The 20,144-nt window shown below is 43.0% G+C and overlaps 1 protein-coding gene across 1 annotated transcript in view; it reads left to right on the forward strand.

The window, feature by feature from the left end:
* Positions 1-20,011, forward strand: part of pcsk5a (proprotein convertase subtilisin/kexin type 5a) — a gene marked incomplete at its 5' end in the record, with an annotated part of 46,197 nt that extends 26,186 nt beyond the window's left edge. Inside the window, 10 exons of the mRNA XM_084114100.1 lie at positions 1,965-2,048; positions 2,156-2,354; positions 3,613-3,824; positions 5,617-5,859; positions 6,586-6,819; positions 8,380-8,554; positions 8,873-9,090; positions 17,311-17,411; positions 17,507-17,702; positions 18,576-20,011. Of these exons, the coding sequence (XP_083970226.1) occupies positions 1,965-2,048; positions 2,156-2,354; positions 3,613-3,824; positions 5,617-5,859; positions 6,586-6,819; positions 8,380-8,554; positions 8,873-9,090; positions 17,311-17,411; positions 17,507-17,702; positions 18,576-19,048 (2,135 nt within the window). The 3' untranslated portion in view covers positions 19,049-20,011. The remainder of the gene's footprint in view (positions 1-1,964; positions 2,049-2,155; positions 2,355-3,612; positions 3,825-5,616; positions 5,860-6,585; positions 6,820-8,379; positions 8,555-8,872; positions 9,091-17,310; positions 17,412-17,506; positions 17,703-18,575) is intronic.
* Positions 20,012-20,144: the final 133 nt, after the last annotated feature.

Here is a 20,144-nt window from a genome sequence, read left to right on the forward strand (position 1 = left end):
TGAAATTCTGCACCCAGCCCTCCACTGGGAAAAGAGCAGCTTCATCCCGGTCCGGGTTGCCCGTCTCAGAGGTGATTTTTTACTGACCGTTCACCGGCTGAGACAAACGGCGTTGTTTCCCTGCGAGGCTCAACGTCACAGTAGAGCTGGCTGTGGCGGAGTCCGTTTTTTTTCTTTTTTCCTTTTTTTGCAGGGGAACGACGCCCTTGGCGACAAGCAGACTGAGGGGCAGCCCACGAGCGCTCTTGAAGTACAAAGGGGCAAGCGCTTTGAACGCTCAAGCCCTTGCGAGAAAGGGAAGATGAACAACGTGCCAACGTGGTCATGTTCTCCTGAGAGAACAAGAACCACCCACGAATGCAGTTTCAGCATGCTTAAGCCCAGGCATGTGAGACAGTGATTGTGGCCGTCACATGAGGACAGGGAACGACCACATCCAGAAACACACGAGTGGAATGTCACACTTGTGTAAGCTCTTTTAGGAAATTAGCTCTCTCTAGTGCTGAAGCGCACAGGGGGATGTCCGCGGCCAACAGGGGGAAATAGTGTAATCCACTGAGGCACTCAACCGAACCGCCATGCTCAGAGCTGTGAAAACAGCAGATTTTTTTTCTGAGATGATCCTGCTGTAGTGCGCCGTGACACGCAACACGAAAGTGAGGGCTTCTTCCAAAAAGAACACTCGAAAAGTTGTCACTTCTTTAGAAGTAAGACTGGAACAGAACATGAATCAGCTCGTCTCTGAAGCGAAATGTAAGGATGCGTTGCACCTGCTGCTCATTATATACCCGCACTGCGTGATAGAAGCAGCTGGCGCAATTATCGCATGTTGTTTAGGCTCATTTAGTTTCTCTCGGAGTAGACTGGTCTCTCTGCGAAGATCCCATTTCTGTCGGATCGCTCTGACGAACGTTGGAGTGACCGACATGAAAGGGAGCAAATGATACACTGGGACACTGCCCTAAAAGGGTATCTTTGCACCTTGTTTACCGTAAAAGATTTATAGTAGTACCTTTAGTGCATATTACTACTCTAAGGTAATAAAATACACATTTTAAGGGTTGATAAGGTACAAAGTTGACATTTTAAGGGTACTGCCCAAGTGATAAGCTGTTGTACCCCTAAAGGTACAATTTTTGCAAAACTTTTCTGACTTTGTTAAAATCGTTCTTGATTTTACATTATTGGTTTATTAGATCAATGTAGGCTATTGGTTGGAAGTTGGTTAAGTTGGTTTAGAATTAGAGAATAAAATCGTATTTGTAAAACATAACAACCCTTGTGAAAAAAAGTACACTTTAGCATACTTTTAGAATAATACATTTAAATGTATATTGCATGCCATTAGTTGAACTTGAGAGTGATTTTGACCCACTTAAATAAGACTTAAGTATATTTATATGTAATTTAATTTTCATTTATTTTGTCTTTGAAATATAAAGTGTACAGTCAAATGTACTGACAAGCATGTACTCTCATGTAATTTCTAGTTAAACTTGTAAATCGTGTTTTAAATATATTTGTAAGTAGACATTTGTTATGATTAAGTTGCAATTTAGTACATTTAAAAATTATCACCTTTAATTGTAATATTAAATAACAGCCTATAGTTCAAATTATAATCAAATGCTTTGTGCTTTAGTATGTTTGTCAACACCTCAAAATAAGTGTGCTTCTTTAAAGCATGGCAAAAGTTTATTGAAAAAATTTGAATGTATTTTTTGAATGTAGTAACTTTTAATTTGACATGTATTTAAAAGTGTACTTATGTGTGTAAAGATACATAAAGTGTTCTCTCTTAAAGTACACTTAAGTGGTCTTTATTCAATTCACATTTTTATGTGCAAGTACAGTTTTTTTTAACTTAAAGTACACTATGCACATTTAAAACAATTAAGCACATTTCTTTTTCACAAGGGACGGTTCAGTTATAAAATTTCTGCTGGTTATAACTGCTCTTTCAGATGATGGGGAATGTGAGGCCTGTCACTATTCATGCGAATCCTGTTCGGGGAGAATGAAGACTCAATGCATCACATGTGTTAAAGGTACAACAGGTGCAACTCAATGAAAAATATGATGGATGGAATAATCTTTGGTTGGATGCATGAAGGCTTGGATGAATGTGAATAGACGTTATGTATATGTGTTCCAGGTCGATATCTGACTGCAGATCAGATGTGTGTGACACGATGCCCGACGGGCAGATTTGGCAGCAAGGAAAGTGGGAACTGCGAGAATTGCCCACAAGGTTGTGCCCAGTGCCAGGACGAGCAGCTCTGCACACGCTGCCAGTCAGCACGTAAAAGCCTTCTTTATTTGCAGGCTGGCCAATGTGTGCGCAAGTGCACTAGGTTAGAACCATTTACAGATACTTACAGAATGTAATGCAGATGTGAAAAGAATACCTGAAAACCATATAAGTAAAGTATACAATTATTGTACTCGTACTGAATGTAGGCTCAAAGTCCTCAACAGCCAAGAGACATGCCAGTGCAAAAACAAGGGTTTCACTTTATTTTGATAGTCACTTTAACACATTCTGTTGACTATAAATAATGTTGCTGCTACATATCTACTAACTCTCATTAGAGTATCAGTAGACTGGTAGGGTTAGAATAAGTTGACATGTAGTTGCAAAGTTACTTGTTGTCAGTAGAATGTCTGTTGGAGGACCATCACAATAAAGAGTTTGCAGATATTAAGCAGATAGTCTACTAATACTGTAATTAGTTGACATGTAGCTGTAAAGTTACTTATAGTTAACAGAATGTTAAAAGGGACCATCAAAATAAAGTGTTACCAAAATTGCAATAAATCAAATTTGTGTAACACATTAGTGTTACATCAAATCAATTACATTATTTACAACAATTAATTAAAGTCTCCCTGTATTTTTGTATTTTTATTCTTTGATCACCAAAATTACATATTTAAACATTTTTCCTTGAAAAAAATAATTTATTCATGCCTTAAAATAGTTTGAATGTAATGCCGCGTTCCAGGCAACCTGTAACCCGTGTTTTTCCAACTCGTAACTGGGAGTACATCGATCTAGTACGAGTTCACGGGTGGGAAGTCACAGGTTTGACTGCCGTTCCAGTGCACTTTCACGGGTATAAGGTTGGAAAAACACGGGTTACAGGTTGCCTGGAACGCAGCATAACTTTACACCCTTGCCTCATTTAGTATACACGGTTCTATGCATATGCAAATTAGCCCCACCTCCACTCACTCACACCAGCTCAGAGATCCACTCGTTGACGATCACACGTTGACCTGATTGGTTTCAAGGTAGTTTGTGAGGTCAAGGTCTTTGGTTCACTGCAGTTTTAAAGAGAAAATACTCAGCAATGGTGTTGACTTACACATTTGCACATGGATTGTCTTAAAGCACATTAAAAACACCACATAGACATATAAACAACATTGAAGGCTTGATTTTCACCACAAGGGTACTTTAAAACTTTAAAACAAATTTACTTTCATATAAGAATGTCACATTTCCAATTTTTGATAGTTGTTGACAGACTGCTGTTACGGTATGTAGTAGGCTAGCTATATTGTATATTTATTTATTTTATCAAATGATGTGTGTGCTTGTGTGTTTAGAGGCTACCCTGTGGGTCAGGTGTGTAAGAGCTGTGCATCTGGTTGTACGTCCTGTGAGAAGAATGCAACACATTGTCTGAGCTGTGAGGAGGCGCTGCTGCTACACAAACATGAGTGTGTGGCGAGCTGTCCGTCTGGACACACGGTGAGGAACGGGGAGTGTGTGCAGTGTCCAGAGAGCTGTGTTATTTGCTCTGAGGACAGCTGTACAGGTAAGACTGAAATTTTTCACAGATGTTGCATGTTTTCGTGAACTAATCCTAAAATTATAGTAACAAATATGTGTTATTGATGTGCCAACAGTCTTCTACACTTCTACAACTTCTAAAGGGTGCAAATTAATTTATCACCTATAGTACATATATTATTATTCACTTGTAAATAACAATATTGCACACTTTATTTCTGAGAATGTAGTAGCTTTCTTCTCAGTAGCATTAATACCACAGTGTTTTTGCTTATATTTCATAGTTGTTAAGCTTGGATGATAATAGACTACTGCAGTAATTACATATTTTTGAAAGCCAATCCAGAAGTTAGTATCACCCTGGTTCCTTTGACAAAAACGCAATAGGATTTTATACTGGATTTTGGAATTTATTCATTTATCTTTTTTGTTGTTGTTTGTTTGTTTGTTTGTTTGTTTGTTTGTTCTTTTTTGGAAAATAAGCTATGTGACCAACAAAAGATTATAATTCTTACACATTTTGTTCATCATGATAAACAAACTTTTATTAATTTTAAAGCCTAATATACAATCAGCAGAAGTAAAAACCTAAATGTCACTGTCACTAAGCTTTTGACAAAACGACTTTATTTTAAAAAGAACATTTCCTTGAAAGTCTGAGTTAGAATACTTTGCAAGAGTCCGATTATAAACACAATGATACTGTAAAAGCCGACTAGTGAGTAGATGAGACCATATGACAGCTTAAAATGTAATTTTATTTAATACAAAAATATATACAAGACAAACTAAAATAATTTTTTCAATAAAATACAGTTATTCACTTTTTCATATAACCCATAAATAATTTTTTTAATAATAAACTAATTTTAGAGTTTGATGTACACGCTTCAAAACACAGCTATACAGCATAGTTCAGAACAATGTGGGCAAACAGATGCTCAGAAAAACATCCAAATAGCCTATTCAGAAAAACACAGAGTTAAACCCCTCCCCTCCCTCCACACACAGCTCTCTCAGAACAGGAGACAAACAGATGAGCCAGAATGCTTTACATTTCTTGAAATAATAATTTCTGAACATTGACTCTCAGTCTTTAATCACCTGTTTCTCATGGTTTCTCAATAAAATTAATAAAAGTAACTAATGTTAATTTACCGCTAATGTCATATACTTATGCATATGCTTGGGTTTCCTCCAGGTGCTCTGGTTTCCCCATATCAAAAAACATGCAGTATAGGTGAATTGGAGATGCTAAATTGTCTGTAGGTGTGTGAATCCCAAGCTATGTAATGGGGAGGGTTGGGGAAAGACCTAGTGACCTACCCCGGAAAATTCATGGACAGTCTCTCGCTTATGGCGAGATAGTAAGAGATGGCCCATAGAATATATCCAAGAGTCGGATATGACTAAAAATGTTTAATGAATGGGTAGTGGAGCACATTTTAACCTCCGACACCTGCGCAACCAGATTTAAACCTGGCTATATTGGGCCTTCTGCTAGTTAGCAAAGCATTATCTGAACTTCTAAATAACAGATTTGTGTCCTTTTAAATAAACACTAAAAACTGAGATGAAAAATTCACTTAAGAAATTTACTTTTGCTATGGTTAAAAAAAATATTCAGCGATATTTTCCCAAGATCTGTTCATTTTGGCACAATTTTTGTCTCTATATAGTGTTGATATGGCGACTAGTAAATGCACTCGTCAAGTTTCGTCATGCTTGCATGTTTGGAAATGTTTCTACCGTTACAACTAGCCCTGTTCAAACCTATATCTCACTTTATCTTTCATTTTTCTGTCCTCTAACTCTAGAGTGTAAGGAAGACTTCTTCCTGCATCAGGGTCAGTGTATAGTGGTGTGTCCTGATGGATTTTTCGAGGACCTGGATCAAGGTGTTTGTAAACGTTGCCACATGGATTGTTTGTTATGTGATGGACCTGAATCGAACAACTGTGATGCATGTTTTGAACGTGACAGCACACTGCACAACGGAGCATGTCTTGCCCCCTGTCCCTCACATACTTACAGAGAAAGCAGGTCCAAAGAGTGCATGGGTGAGACTACATTACTTTCCTTACTGTTGGAACACTGTAAAAAATGAATGTAATAGAAACCATAAAAGACTAAAAATCATAGGTAAAAACCTCTTAATTGGTTACCAGTAAGTTCCTGTACCAAATGCGGTGGAAAAACTTTAATATAGCTAGTGGGACATTTCATGTACTTTTACAGTAAAATATAATTTTTACTGTAAATCTTAGTTAAATCCATAAAATCAAAAATTTTGCTATATATATATATTACAGAAAATTCACAAAATAAATAGCACTTTCAACTAATATGTTTAAAGTCATGGTAACACTTTACAATAAGGTTTCATTTGTTAACATTAGTTAAAAGTATTAACTAACATTGAGCAATACATTTTTACAGTATTTATTCATCTTTGTTAAAATTGGTTAATAAAAATCTGTTCATTGTTTGTTCAAGTAAGTTCACAGTGCATTAACTAAAGTTAACAAATACAACTTTTGATTTTATTAATGTATTAATTAACATTAACTAAGATTAATAAATGCTGTAGAAGTATTGTTCTTTCTTAGTCCATGTTAACCAATGAAAACTTATTGTGAAGTGTAACCAAAATGGGAACCACAAACAATTCAATTGAATTCAAATTAAATTACAATTAAGTTGATTGTTCTATAAATTATGACATTTTTAATGACCATAACTAGGTCACATGATGTTGATGAAAGGTCTTTGTCTCTGTTCTGTAGCCTGTGATAGTTCCTGTCTAACCTGTTCTGGTCCTCACGACACATCCTGCACTAGCTGCCCTGAGGGCCTGACGATGGATGCCCACGGGCGCTGCGCCACACCCACCACCTGCCCCTCACACCACTACAGCAACCAGGATGGAGAATGTCACTTGTGTCACAAATATTGCCATGAGTGCTCCGGCCCACATCAGGACAGTTGCCTCAGCTGCAACCAGAACCATTATCTACTCAGTGAGTTCATGCAATTGAGGCTTGGCATGGTACTCTCTTGATTCGCAAAGTGGATGATGACTTCAGTGCAAAGAAATCGGAGAAATGGAGAAAGCTGTATCAGAGGGGCAATGAGTAGTCCCTTATATTTGAAATCAAATGCATTTTCTAGATCTTCTGGGTTAGTTTAGAATCCTAGGTCCATTCTTGAGACAGCCATTAGAGGGATAGTTCACCCAAAAATGAAAATGTTGTCATCATGAACTCACCCTCAAGTTGTTCCAAACCTGTATGAATTTCTTTCTTCTACTGAACACAGAAGAATATATTTAGAAGAATATGGGTAACCAACCAGTTGATGGACCCCATTGACTTACATAGTATAGAGGGAAAAAAATACTATGGTAATCAATGGGGCCCATTGCATTTGATTGCTTTTTTTATTTTTTATATTAGATAATATAAGTTATTAATTGTTCAAAAACATTAACATAATACAGTTTTTAATGTCAGCAGTCCATGGAAAAATGGACATCTGCAGACAAACCTCTGGGGCCCTATTTTAACGATCTAAGTGCATGATCTAAAGCGCAAGTGCACTTGGGGCGTGTCCGAATCCACTTTTGCTAATTTAACGACGGTAGAAATGGTCTGCGTCCCGGCGTATGGTCTAAAAGGGTTGTCCCTATTCTCTTAATGAGTAATGGGTGTGTTTTGGGCATAACGTGAAATAAACCAATCAGAGTCTCATCTCCCATTCCCTTTAAAAGCCAGTTGTGCTCACGCCATGGCGGATGGCTATTTACATGACATAATTTGCAAACAGAAAGACTGAACGTGTCTCCAGAGCACAAACAGATCTGCTTGTGCACAAGGTTAAAGCAGACCATCTACGGGACAAGCTGGATTCCACCATATCTTTATGTACACAATATTAATCTTTTACATTGTAATCCTTTTATTTTTTAAATGTAAAAATAGGCGTTGTGGACCCACCTATAGGCGCACATTACTAACGCGCTCTTTAAATAACAAAAAAAAAATTGTTTTTCAAAAAAAATTCAATTTCAGTTGCCTCAAAATAGCAACGCGCCAACAATGCTCCTGAACACACCTCGTTTTCAGACTAGCAGCACATGGGCGCACAAATAGGCGCAAATGCATTTGCTATTTAAACAACGTGGCGCAGGACGTGAAAATGATAACTGCCCCAGGCTGAAACTAGCATTGCGCCAGGTTTATGATAGGGCCCTCAGAGTTTATTGACAGTTATTATTTCACATTATTATTTCATTCACATTCACATTCATTATTTCATTATTTTTAATATTACACAAAGAAAACACAATTTATTGTTGACATGCTGTATTTTGATATTTATAAATGAATATATTACAGAATTCCTGTTGTCCAAATATTCAGCATCTTGAAAATACAGTTGTACTAAAATATCAAATGTAGACATTTTAACTTAGTTTCAAGCATGTTTGTTAGTATAGAATCAGCTGAATGTGTGCAGTAAATCCACAGGTTCAAATACTATTTCATAAGTAGTAAACAAAGATTCCACTTCATCCACAGATGGCAGCTGTGTGAATGTGTGTCCGGATGAATTCTTCAGAGGGGAAACACAGCGCTGTGAACCCTGTCATCCTAACTGCCTCGACTGCATGGGGCGGCACAGTCACGAGTGCCTGAGCTGCAGAGATCACCTCTACAGAGACGTCAAAGAATGTGTGGACACATGCCGCTCTGGGTAACTACAGTACTGAATACCTATGTTGGTTTATAAACAGTAGTGAATAAAAAATGACTGATAGATTATCTGGTGATTTTTTTTTATGTAGTTTCTTGTTGTGTTTTATAAGCCTGGTTTCACAGACGGGGCTTAGCTTAAGCCAGAATTAGGCCTTAGTTTAATTAGAACAACTAAGTAGTTTTTATAAACGTGCCTTTAAAAAAAACCTTACTGGTGTGCATCTTTAGACAAAACAATGGCACTGACATATTTTAATAGGTAGCCCATTTCATTACAATTTTCTGTTTTCTAATATTTATGACTGAATCTTTCCAGTTACTATGCCTCAGCTGGCTCTAGGACATGTGAGCGGTGTGATGAGAGCTGTGGGGAGTGTCTTCAGGCCGGAGCCGAGGGGTGTGTGAGCTGCAAAGAGGGGTTGCTGTTTATCAGGAAACAGGGTCGCTGTGTGTCCTCCTGTCCTGATGCATACTACCACGACACTCACCACAAAACATGCGAGGCATGCCACCCCACCTGCAGAACATGCACAGGTATGGAACAGTTTACAGATGTGACTAAATATTTCAGACAAACGTCTCGGTTACGTATGTAACCCTCGTTCCCTGAGTAGGGAACGGAGACGTTACGTCGGATGACGACGAATGGGGTTTCGCTTAGAAAGCCTATCATCTTCGAGTATATAAAACGAGCCAATGGCAATGGCAATGGCAATGGCAATGGCCATGGGTCTGCGGAATTTGCATAGCGTATCTCCGCCCCACCCTGGGGGTATATAAGGAAGTACGCCGACAACATGCAGATATGTCTTCGCTGAGGAGCCAAGACTGAACTCAGGCGTTCCAGCGGTACAGCGGAAGTGGCAGGGAGACGTAAGGGTTACATACGTAACCGAGACGTTCCCTTTCGTGGTCCCTCCGAGTTACGTCGGATGACGACGAATGGGGTCCCCAGTCTAATCACGCCACCTCGGCTGTCTTCCAGTGCCCTGCGTAAGTCTGAGCTCCCTGTCGTGAAACTGGCACGGACGAAGGACTCCTACTTAACACAGGAATACCAAGGTACACTGGGAAGCATATCTCAGTGGAAATATGCAATCATGCCCAACCCGAAGGGGGGGACTTGGAATACACATATGACCCCGAAGGGCTACATATGGAGAATCACTGGGGTGTCCAGCCACAGGTGGAATATTTCAACCCCAGGGGTGGCAAGGTGGCTTGCCAAGGGAAAGACACATGCTCAGAGAGGCTTACAGTGGAAATACACATGAGGGGGAACCATGCACATGGAGGCACCTAGCCAAACGCGAAAGCTGCCAGTGGCATAACTCTGGTGTTGACGTCGACAGTGCTGGAGGAGACTCAGGGCTTATTAGGCTCACCTGAGGAAATATCGCACGTATCCTGTCCGTAGAAAGGAATGGCGAGCAAGCGAAGACACCTGAGCAGAATCTAGTACCGGCTAGTTGAAGCGAGTACATGAGAAGAAACTGGCTCCACTCGGAGATTATAGAATCTCGCGAATGTGTTAGGTGTCACCCAGCCTGCAGCTCTACAGATGTCTGTTAGCAAGGCGCCATGCGCTAGACACCAAGAGGATGCCACACTCCGAGTGGAGTGGGCTGTCACACCAAGGGGGCATGGATGACCTTGCTGCTGGTATGCCAAAGCAATGGTGTCCACTATCCAGTGAGACAACCTTTGCTTGGAGAGAGCCTTTCCCTTCAGCTTCCCACCATGACAGACAAAGAGCTGATCTGAGGTCCTGAAACACTGCGTTCTGTCTACGTAAGCACGGAGGGCGCGTACTGGACAGAGCAGTGCCAAGGCTGGGTCTGCCTCCTCCAAGGCCAGCGCTTGCAGGTTCACCACCTGGTCTCGAAAGGGAGTGGTGGGAACCTTGGGCACATATCCAGGCCGGGGTCTCAGGATCACATGAGAGTTAGCCGGTCCGAATTCCAGGCACGCTTCATCAACCGAAAATGCCTGCAGGTCCCCTACCCTCTTGATGGAGGCCAATGCAACCAGGAGCGCTGTCTTCATTGACAGGAACTTAAGCTCCACTGATTGCAGAGGCTCAAAGGGAGCACTCTGCAGGGCAGTTAAAACCACTGAGATGTCCCAAGAGGGTACGAGGGGAGGACGAGGAGGATTCAGTCTCCTCGCTCCCCTCAGGAACCTGATGATCAGGTCGTGCTTTCCCAGAGACTTACCATCAACTGCGTTGTGATGTGCGGCAATGGCGGCAACATACACTTTCAGGGTGGAGGGAGACAGCCTTCGCTCCAACCCTTCTTGCAGGAAGGAAAGCACGACACTGATCGGGCATTTCGTGGGTTCTTGATTTTTAGAAGAACACCAGTTGATGAAGAGTTTCCACTTCAACGCGTAGGCATGTCTCATGGACGATGCTCTAGCGGAAGTGATGGTAGCCACCACCGCAGGTGGTAGGGTACTCAAACCTGCCTCGTCCCGTCCAGGAACCACACGTGGAGGTTCCAAAGATCGGGACGAGGGTGCCATAGGGTGCCGCGTCCCTGAGAAAGCAGGTCCTTCCTCAGGGGAATTGGCCAGGGAGGTGCTGTCGCGAGGAGAACTAGTTCTGAGAACCAAGTGCGGTTGTGCCAATACGTTGTAACGCCGCTCGAATTGCTTCATATGAGACCGCTTCAGCTTTAGCTTCGCGATCGAGTCCCGAGGTGGGCATGGCAGCACGGCACGCTCCGAGTCCCAGTGACTCCGACCTGCCGTCAGACCTTCACCCCGTGGACGAACCTCAGTTTTCTTCGGGCTGGAGTGCCCTTAGAACGAGTGTCCAGGCATGTTGCTGTATCAACAGATGCCTCCACCACGGGCTGGGGGGCCATGTGCAATGGACATGCTGCCGCGGGCTCCTGGACAGGACCCCAGCACCTTTGGCATGTCAATTGCCTCGAGTTGCTGGCTGTACGTCTCGCCCTGCACCGCTTCCGTGCGTTGCTCAGGGGTCGACATGTACTACAGTATATGTACAGTATACATACATATACATACAGTATATGTGCCAATACGGGGCAACCAAAATGACCTGCTCCTCGTCCTCCCTGATCTTGCGCAAAGTCTGCGCAAGGAGGCTCACTGGGGGAAATGCATACTTGTGTAGGCCCCGCGGCCAGCTGTGCGCCAGTGCATCCGTGCCGAGCGTGCCCTCGGTCAGGGAATAATACAGGTCGCAGTGGGACGAGTCGTGGGAGGCAAACAGATCTACCTGTGCAACCCCGAACTGATCCCAAATCAGCTGGACTGTCTGGGGATGGAGTCTCCATTCTCCAGCGAGAGGCCGAAGCCGAGACAGCTCGTCGGCCGCCTGGTTCAGGTCTCCCGGGATATAAATGGCTCGAAGCGACCTCAGATGCTTCTGACTCCAAATGAGGAGGTGGCGAGCGAGTTGCGACATACGGCGGGAGCGTAGACCACCTTGATGGTTGATGTACGCTACTGTAGCGGTATTGTCTGATCGGACTAGTACATGTCGACCCCTGAGCAACGCACGGAAGCGGTGCAGGGCGAGACGTACAGCCAGCAACTCGAGGCAATTGACATGCCAAAGGCGCTGGGGTCCTGTCCAGGAGCCCGCAGCAGCATGTCCATTGCACATGGCCCCCCAGCCCGTGGTGGAGGCATCTGTTGATACAGCAACATGCCTGGACACTCGTTCTAAGGGCACTCCGGCCCGAAGAAAACTGAGGTTCGTCCATGGGGTGAAGGTCTGACGGCAGGTCGGAGTCACTGGGACTCGGAGCGTGCCGTGCTGCCATGCCCACCTCGGGACTCGATCGCGAAGCCAAAGCTGAAGCGGTCTCATATGAAGCAATCCGAGCGGCGTTACAACGGCTGCGGATGCCATATGCCCCAGGAGCCTCTGAAAAAGTTTCAGTGGAACCGCACTCTTGCCCTCAAACTGACGAAGGCAAGTCAGCAGTGACTGCGCGCGCTCGCTCGTAAGCTGCGCACACATGGCGACCGAGTCGATCTTCATACCGAGAAAAGAGATCCTCTGCACGAGGCAGAGTTTGCTCTTCTCCCAGTTGACCCGAAGACCCAGACGAGCTAGGTGCCGGAGCACTAGGTCCCTGTGTTCGCAAACCTGATCTCGAGAGTGAGCTAGGATCAGCCAGTCGTTGAGATAATTCAGGATGCGAACCCCGTGTTCTTGTAGAGGAACAAGGGTTGCCTCGACGACCTTCGTGAAGACACGAGGAGACAGGGCTAGCCCGAAGGGGAGAACCGCGTACTGGTATGCCTGCCCCTCGAAAGCAAACCGAAGAAACGGTCTGTGTCGAGGAAGAATGGAGACATGGAAGTAGGCGGCCAATCCTGCGGCCGTACGCATTAGAAAATGCGTTTGGCCGTGAGCATTTTGAACGGCATCCTGTGAAGGGATTGGTTCAGAACGCGCAAGTCCAGGATTGGTCGTAACCCACCGGATTTCTTCGGTACAATGAAGTAGGGGCTGTAGAAGCCGGACTTCATTTTGGCTGGAGAGACAGTCTCGATCGCACCCTTCGCCAGTAGGGTGGCGACCTCCGCTCTCATGACAGGGGCATTGCCACCGACCATAGTGAAGCGGACTCCCCTGAAGCGGGGAGGAGACCGCGCGAACTGAACCGCGTAGCCGAGCCTGATGGTCCTTGCGACCCAGCGGGACAGTCTGGGAAGCTCTAACCAGGCTCCCAAGAACTGTACCAGCGGGGTCATGCGGACCACAGACGTACCCTCGGTGGTGCAGCGAAGCGGAATGACCAGCCCAGGCGAGGGTGGCATAGCGGCCCGGTGCGGGGGCACGGTCATTAGCCGCATCCTGCCTGAGGAGGACCAGCGTCCCACTGGGGCGTGCTCTGGCAGGGGTCTAGCGACAGAGGGGGACAAGAGTGGCGAGGCTCGTAAGCGGCGCGCACTGTCATCCGAGAACTCTGTGTGCTCAGAGATGGGTGAGTGAGTTCTTTCTTTAACCACAATAGGGTGCTGCCCGTTGAGGGACGAGCAGCGGGAGTGGGAAAACCAAGGATTCTCCCCCGGCCCTCCACCGGGGGAAGGAGCGGCCCTGCTACCGTCTCCTGGGAAGAACTCGAAGCCATCTCTGAGCAGCCCGTCTCAGGAGCGCCGTTTTGCCTGCCGTTTAGCGGGGCGTGGGGTTGGAGAGGGCTGTGGCGCCTTCCTGCAGCCTGGGATATGGGGGTGTCGAGGAACCGGGTTCGCTCGGCCTCCCGCATATCGGCCAGGTTGAGCCACAGGTGTCGCTCCTGGACCACACACGTGGACATCACCTGACCCAGGGAGCGTGCGGTCACCTTCGTCAAGGTCGGTGGCGGCACACAGCTCATCAAAGAGCCCTGGGTCAGTCCTCCCCTCGTGCATGTCACGCAACAACTGGGCCTGGTAGACCTGCAGCGTTGCCATGGCATGCAGTGAGGAGGCTGCCTGCCCCGCAGCTCTATAGGCCTTCGCCACCAGGGTGGAGGAGAACCTACAGGCCTTGGAGGGGTGCTTTGGGTCGCCGCGGGAAGAAGCACTCTGAGGACATAGTTGCATGGCAACAGAGCGTTCAACCTGGGGAACCCCAGTGTACCCTTTGGCAGCCGCCTGATCGAGAGGAGGCAAGGCGGAGGAGGCCGACGAGCGCTCACGGGAAGACAAGGGTGCTTTCCAGGACCTCGTGACCTCCTCATGCACATCCGGGAAGAATGGCATTGGGGTTGGACGCTGACGGGGATCAGCGGCTGCACCCAAAAACCAATCGTCCAGCCGCGAACGCACTGGACCGGGTGGTGGAGACCACTTGAGGCCAATGGCCGCGGCTGCCCGGGAAAGCATGGCCGTCAGCTCGGGATCCGACTCGGGCAATGCTGACACACCCGAAGGTGGTAGCACAGCCGAATCGTCACTTCCCAAGGACTCATGCCCACCTTGTGATGCAGCGATTGACATCTCATCGTCATCTGGAACACTCACGGGTTGCACTGTTGAAGAGGGAGGTGTGGAGCGTGGAATAGTCTGCGCTTTATTCCACACCGTAACCCTCAGGTCACCCTGGCCGCCAGCCGAAGTATCAGCTCTCGTGAAGCTCGTAGATCGGGGTGCGGATGAGGGGACTCTCCCTCGAACGAGGTCATTGAGTCTCGACCGCAACAGCGCGATGGTCATGTTCCCGCAATGGGAACATGATTCATCCACAAACGCTGCCTTAGCGTGGTCAACACCCAGACACGCAAGACAGCGATTGTGCCCATCAGAATCAGATATGAGTCGACCGCAACCAGAAGTGCACAGGCGAGACATCTTTGAAAAGACGTGCCACGTGCAATGCTCTGTTTGTGAAAGGAGATTCTCCGCAGAGTGTTGAAGCGACCAGGGAGAGAACACACAAACACTGGCAAATCACTGCACCAACACCTGGAGAGAGGCTCGTCTCGAAGAGAAGGAGAGATGAAACTCAGGATTGGCTGTGGAGTGAAGTACATCAACTTGGCTCCGAAGCGAAAACATATCTGCATGTTGCCGGCGTACTTCCTTATATACCCCCAGGGTGGGGCGGAGATACGCTATGCAAATTCCGCAGACCCATGGCATTTCATTGCCATTGGCTCGTTTTATATACTCGAAGATGATAGGATTTCTAAGCGAAACCCCATTCGTCGTCATCCGACGTAACTCGGAGTGACCACGAAAGGGAACTAGTCAATTCCACAGGCCCTTTGAAAAATAAATGCACTTAATTGTACTGAAAGTACACCTGTAGTGTGCGGCAAAAATCTGTACTATTAATCAAATAAAAGGCCACTTAAGTGTGTACACTTTCATGACCTTCTTAACACACTGAAGTACAGTTTTCTAAAATGCACTTGAAATAATGTCTTACTAAAAGTTTTACTTCAAAAAGTAAGTTTTAAATCATTGTGTTTTAATACTTTTTTAACATTCTTTAAAGAAGTACACATATTTTGGTGTGCTGACTAACATATTCAAGCACTTTTTAATTTTAACTGTGGTGTGTTATTCAATATTACATATGTTAAAGCTCCAATATGTAGGAATTTTGTAATAAAATTTCCGAAAATAACTTGCACAGTGTGATATATTTCCTCCAGTTGTGTACTTACAATATCTCAAAAGTCTCCAAAGATTTTTTATTTCAGAGAAATTCCGATTTTAAATAACTGGCCGTCCCGGAAAAGAAATGTCGCGCCTCAGTGACGCAATGTCCGCTCTATCCTTTTTTTCCGGTGTGGACCATGTGATAGGATATTCCACCACACCGGATTTTTTTTTTTTTTTTAACAACAACTTTATTGAGTTTTTTTTCTTATCACAATAAACAATAAAGACGTCTGACAAAGAATAAAAAAAGAATAAAATAAAAAATATGACCCACCACACCGGAATATCACATGGTAAAATGCGGAAGTGGTGGTTAAAGCGTTATAGCCATAGACTGTATGGTTATAGCTGTTATGGATCACGATTACTCTTTGGCGAGTATTGAAGTGCCAACAAAACGAAAGCGTCCATATTCGGATACACGCGGAGTCACGGACTGTGTGACAAACGGAGGAATAAAACCCGGATAATATCAGCCAGGCGTTTTCGAGATGGAGAGAGCTGCGCGTCAATCTTGGACTTGACAGAGACTCTCTCGCGAGTGTAACGTTATTGATAGACAGGTAAGACATGCAACTGTCAATAATAGCACTTATAAACAAAGTTATATTGCTCTTTGTACTTCGGTAAGGCTTGTTATCACGTGTGGTGACCGAGATTATGGCAGTACAATTAAATACAATCGGATATGTTGTTAAAAAAATATATTTAGTCATTACTTGCAAATGTTCGTTCAAATTTACTTTTAGATATTGGTTTGAACACGTTAAACAACACGCCATTAACCATAAAAACGTAAAACTGCACAACATAAACCAAACAAATCATTTGACAAATAGCTGTATGTTGTAACGGGATAATATAGCATAACATTTCACGTTCCTTGCAGTTCATTAATTATGATGACATAAAATAATACGATCAGACATACAGGTAATACAAAAACGAATAAATTACCTCATCCGTGATCATGATTCATTAATTCCATTTAGATACATTGCTATGGTGAAAACGCATTAAAAACGACATCTCCCATCGTCACCTCCTTCATAGCGTCATCAAGCTTCGCCTTTGTTATTGTTGAAACTGCGCCCTCTTGTGGTCAAATACCAAAGTTACATAGTGGAGCTTTAAATGTATCGTAAATATATTCTTAATGCACTAAATTCCAACTTCATCATTACAAATGTGTAATTTCAAATATATCTTGACATACAATATTAGAAACATCAAATTTTAGTTTAGCATAAATGCTTGTCAGTACATTCAGCTGTACACTTTAGCCAAATTAAATTGACGTAATTATGAAATTGCCTATAAATAAATATGTACTTAAGTCCTACGTATGTCAAAAATCACTGTTAACTCTTAAATTTCAACTTATTGTCTTTAATATAAATTTATATATAACGGTTTGATTTGATTGCGATTAACGTGCATTTTTAACAATAATAGAATATATTTGAATGCAAACTGAATATTATTTCCATAATAAAGGTATGTCTCACACCAACTCAAAGCAAAAAAAGGACATTTCACATTAAATTCTATATTTAACCGTGAATTATTCAATAATTCAAACCTAAAATACTGGGATGTCCTTTCGATTGACAGGCAAGAGTGTTGAGGATTGTGAGTCATGTCACCCAGGTTATACACTCACAGAGGGTGCTTGCGAGTCACCCTGCATCACAGGAGAATACGTTAAGTCTGAGGTAAACTTCTGTTCTAGTGCAGTTTAACACTCATTTTACTTTAATATTTTTTTTATGAATGTGGTCACCTGATAGCTCTTGTGATCTCTCTACAGGAGCAGGGCTATAACTGTGAATCATGTGATGAATCCTGTTTGGAATGTAAAGGTCCTGGGCATTATAACTGCACCATCTGTCCAGCACAGTTCATCCTGACAGCAGGGGGGCGCTGTCTGCCCTGCTGCACCAACACAGAACAGGAAGACACAGCCCCAGTTCAGCAAGAGTGCTGTAACTGTACTGAAACTAGAGGTATTTGGACTTAAAAGTGACATTTCAAAATATTACCAGTAGGCTACTAACAGATTCATCAATGACAAAAAAAACAACAACAAAGGCTTGTAGGAAAATGTGCCTCTACCTACATTTTTGCAAAACTCCATAAGCTTACCTATTCATATACTTAGCTCACATGGCTAAAAGGAACACTAGTGGCAGTAAAACACCAACAACTTTTATTCCTTTTCATACCAATTATGATTACAGGGGCAGATTATTGATTAATAAAGACTTCTTTTGATTTTCAGTTCCTTGCACAATTACCTCAAAGCATTTTTACCATAGCCCATTATTTGTAAACTAATACATTTTGATATTTGCATAACTTGACCCAGATCCATATGCATGGCTTTGCTGATATTGTAAACTAGCTCACCTGGCACACCACTATACACAAATACGAGTTCTGTGAAATACGAAAAAAAGACTTATGATTAAAAAAAAAGTCACAAGAAAAGAGCTCAGAGTCTTATAGAAACAAGCTAATGGTAACGTTGCTTCAGTGATCATGTTTTTTTTTTCATGCTTGGTTAGGCTTAGGATACGTAACAGTAAATGTAATAAAACCCTGCCAGATTTACAATGATCGAACATAACTGATCATGCTTTTAGGGCCTTCACTGAACATTTCACTTTGAAAGTGCTGCAAAACATGCATGAAGTAACATAATATTTAGCAGAAATGTCATTACAGTTATGTTTTTACAATGAGCCGGGGATGGAATTTTCATTTGAGGGTGAAATGTTCCTTTAATACTAAAATAGTTAGTAACTTAAAAATAGTTGTCCTGTCTTGGTTTATTTGTTGTGTCAGACACTAAAACCAATATTTTATCTCTGTTTAAGGTGAGTGTGTCCTCAGCACTAACTTTGCCTTTCGAAACCATGAGGAAGAAGAGTACACAGGAAACCTGCCACTCTTTATCACCACCTCCATCCTGCTTGTCTTTGCCTCAATCTCCGTAATCATCCTCATTAAGCGTTCTCTTTCCAAACGACCCATGCCAGAGACCGCTATCCCACGTGGGTATGAAAAACTGGGCCATGGTGGCGGCAAAGACGGCTACTACACATCATCATCCACCTCTGCCTTCGGTGGTCAAGCAAGCTCTAGTTCTGGACTTTTCCGTGAGTCACAGCTAGTGGACCTTGGTGATCAGAAGGGGACTCAGGATGATGACGATGAAGATGATGAAGATGAAGATATTGTGTACATGGGGCAGGACGGCACTGTTTATCGTAAATTCAGATACGGGCAACTGGGAGACGAGCAGGAAGATGAGTTAGAATATGACGATGAGAGCTACAACTACCGATAACACCTTCATCTGTTTAAAATTATTCTGCAGGGTTACTGAAAATTGTCACTTAGCATGCAATAGCAACATTGTGTTTGAAAATTATATTTAAAAAGTTCTGTAGAGTTCAGCAAAGTTCTGAACTCATATGTGAATAGTAATATATTGTGTAGGATGATACAATGGCAATCACAAATTCTAGTGTAAAGTCCCCCTGTAGTCAATAATTCTATCCCTTGAAACTCATCTTTGATCACCAAAATTACATATTTAAATGTTTTTTTTTTTCCTTAAAAAAAGTCTTCATGCCTTAAAATAGCTTGAATGTAACTTTACACCCTTTCCTCATTAAGTATACACGGTTCTATGAATGTGTAAATTAGCCCCGCTTCCAGAGATCCACTCGTTGACGATCACACGTTGACGTGATTGGTTACAAGGTAGTTTGTGACGTCAGAAACACCAGCGATTTCAAACATGATTTTGAGACTGTCTTTGGTTCACTGCAGTTTTAAAGTGCAAATACTCAGCAATGGTGTTGACTTACACATTTGCACATGGTTTGTCTTAAAGCACATTAAAAACATCACATATAAACGCCACAGGGGGACTTTAAGATTTTATGCGGTAGTTGGTCCTTTTAGCTTCTTGTCTTTTTTTACATTAATTTTTCATCTTTTATGAAGATTGCTGAGGTTTGTCTCTGTTCTTTTTTTTTTCGTTCTACATGTGTGAGTGATTTATTTATTTATTTTTTGGAACGTGTGCATTAAGTCAACAGATCCTATGCAGTACTTTTGCTAGTAGCAGAAATACAAATGAGCTGTTTTTTGTTTTGTTTTTACCAGAAGACTTCTGGTAATTTTTTGTTGTGAAAGTGTGTCAACTGTAAATTTTAATAAAAGTATAACAATGGTATGTGTTAATTTACCATTTCAATGATCCAAATTAGATTCTACTTCTGCCCCAAGATGTTTGATTGTCTCTCTGGTTTCATTTGTATTTTCATCAAAATTATGATCATACCAAACTACTCAAAAAGTATTGAGCCAAATTTGATTATGCTTTGCACAAATTACTAATCAAGTAATATCAGAGGAAATATTTATATTTGTAT

The sequence above is a fragment of the Abramis brama genome (assembly GCF_963993115.1).
Source record: "Abramis brama genome assembly, chromosome: 5".
NCBI lineage: Eukaryota > Metazoa > Chordata > Actinopteri > Cypriniformes > Leuciscidae > Abramis > Abramis brama.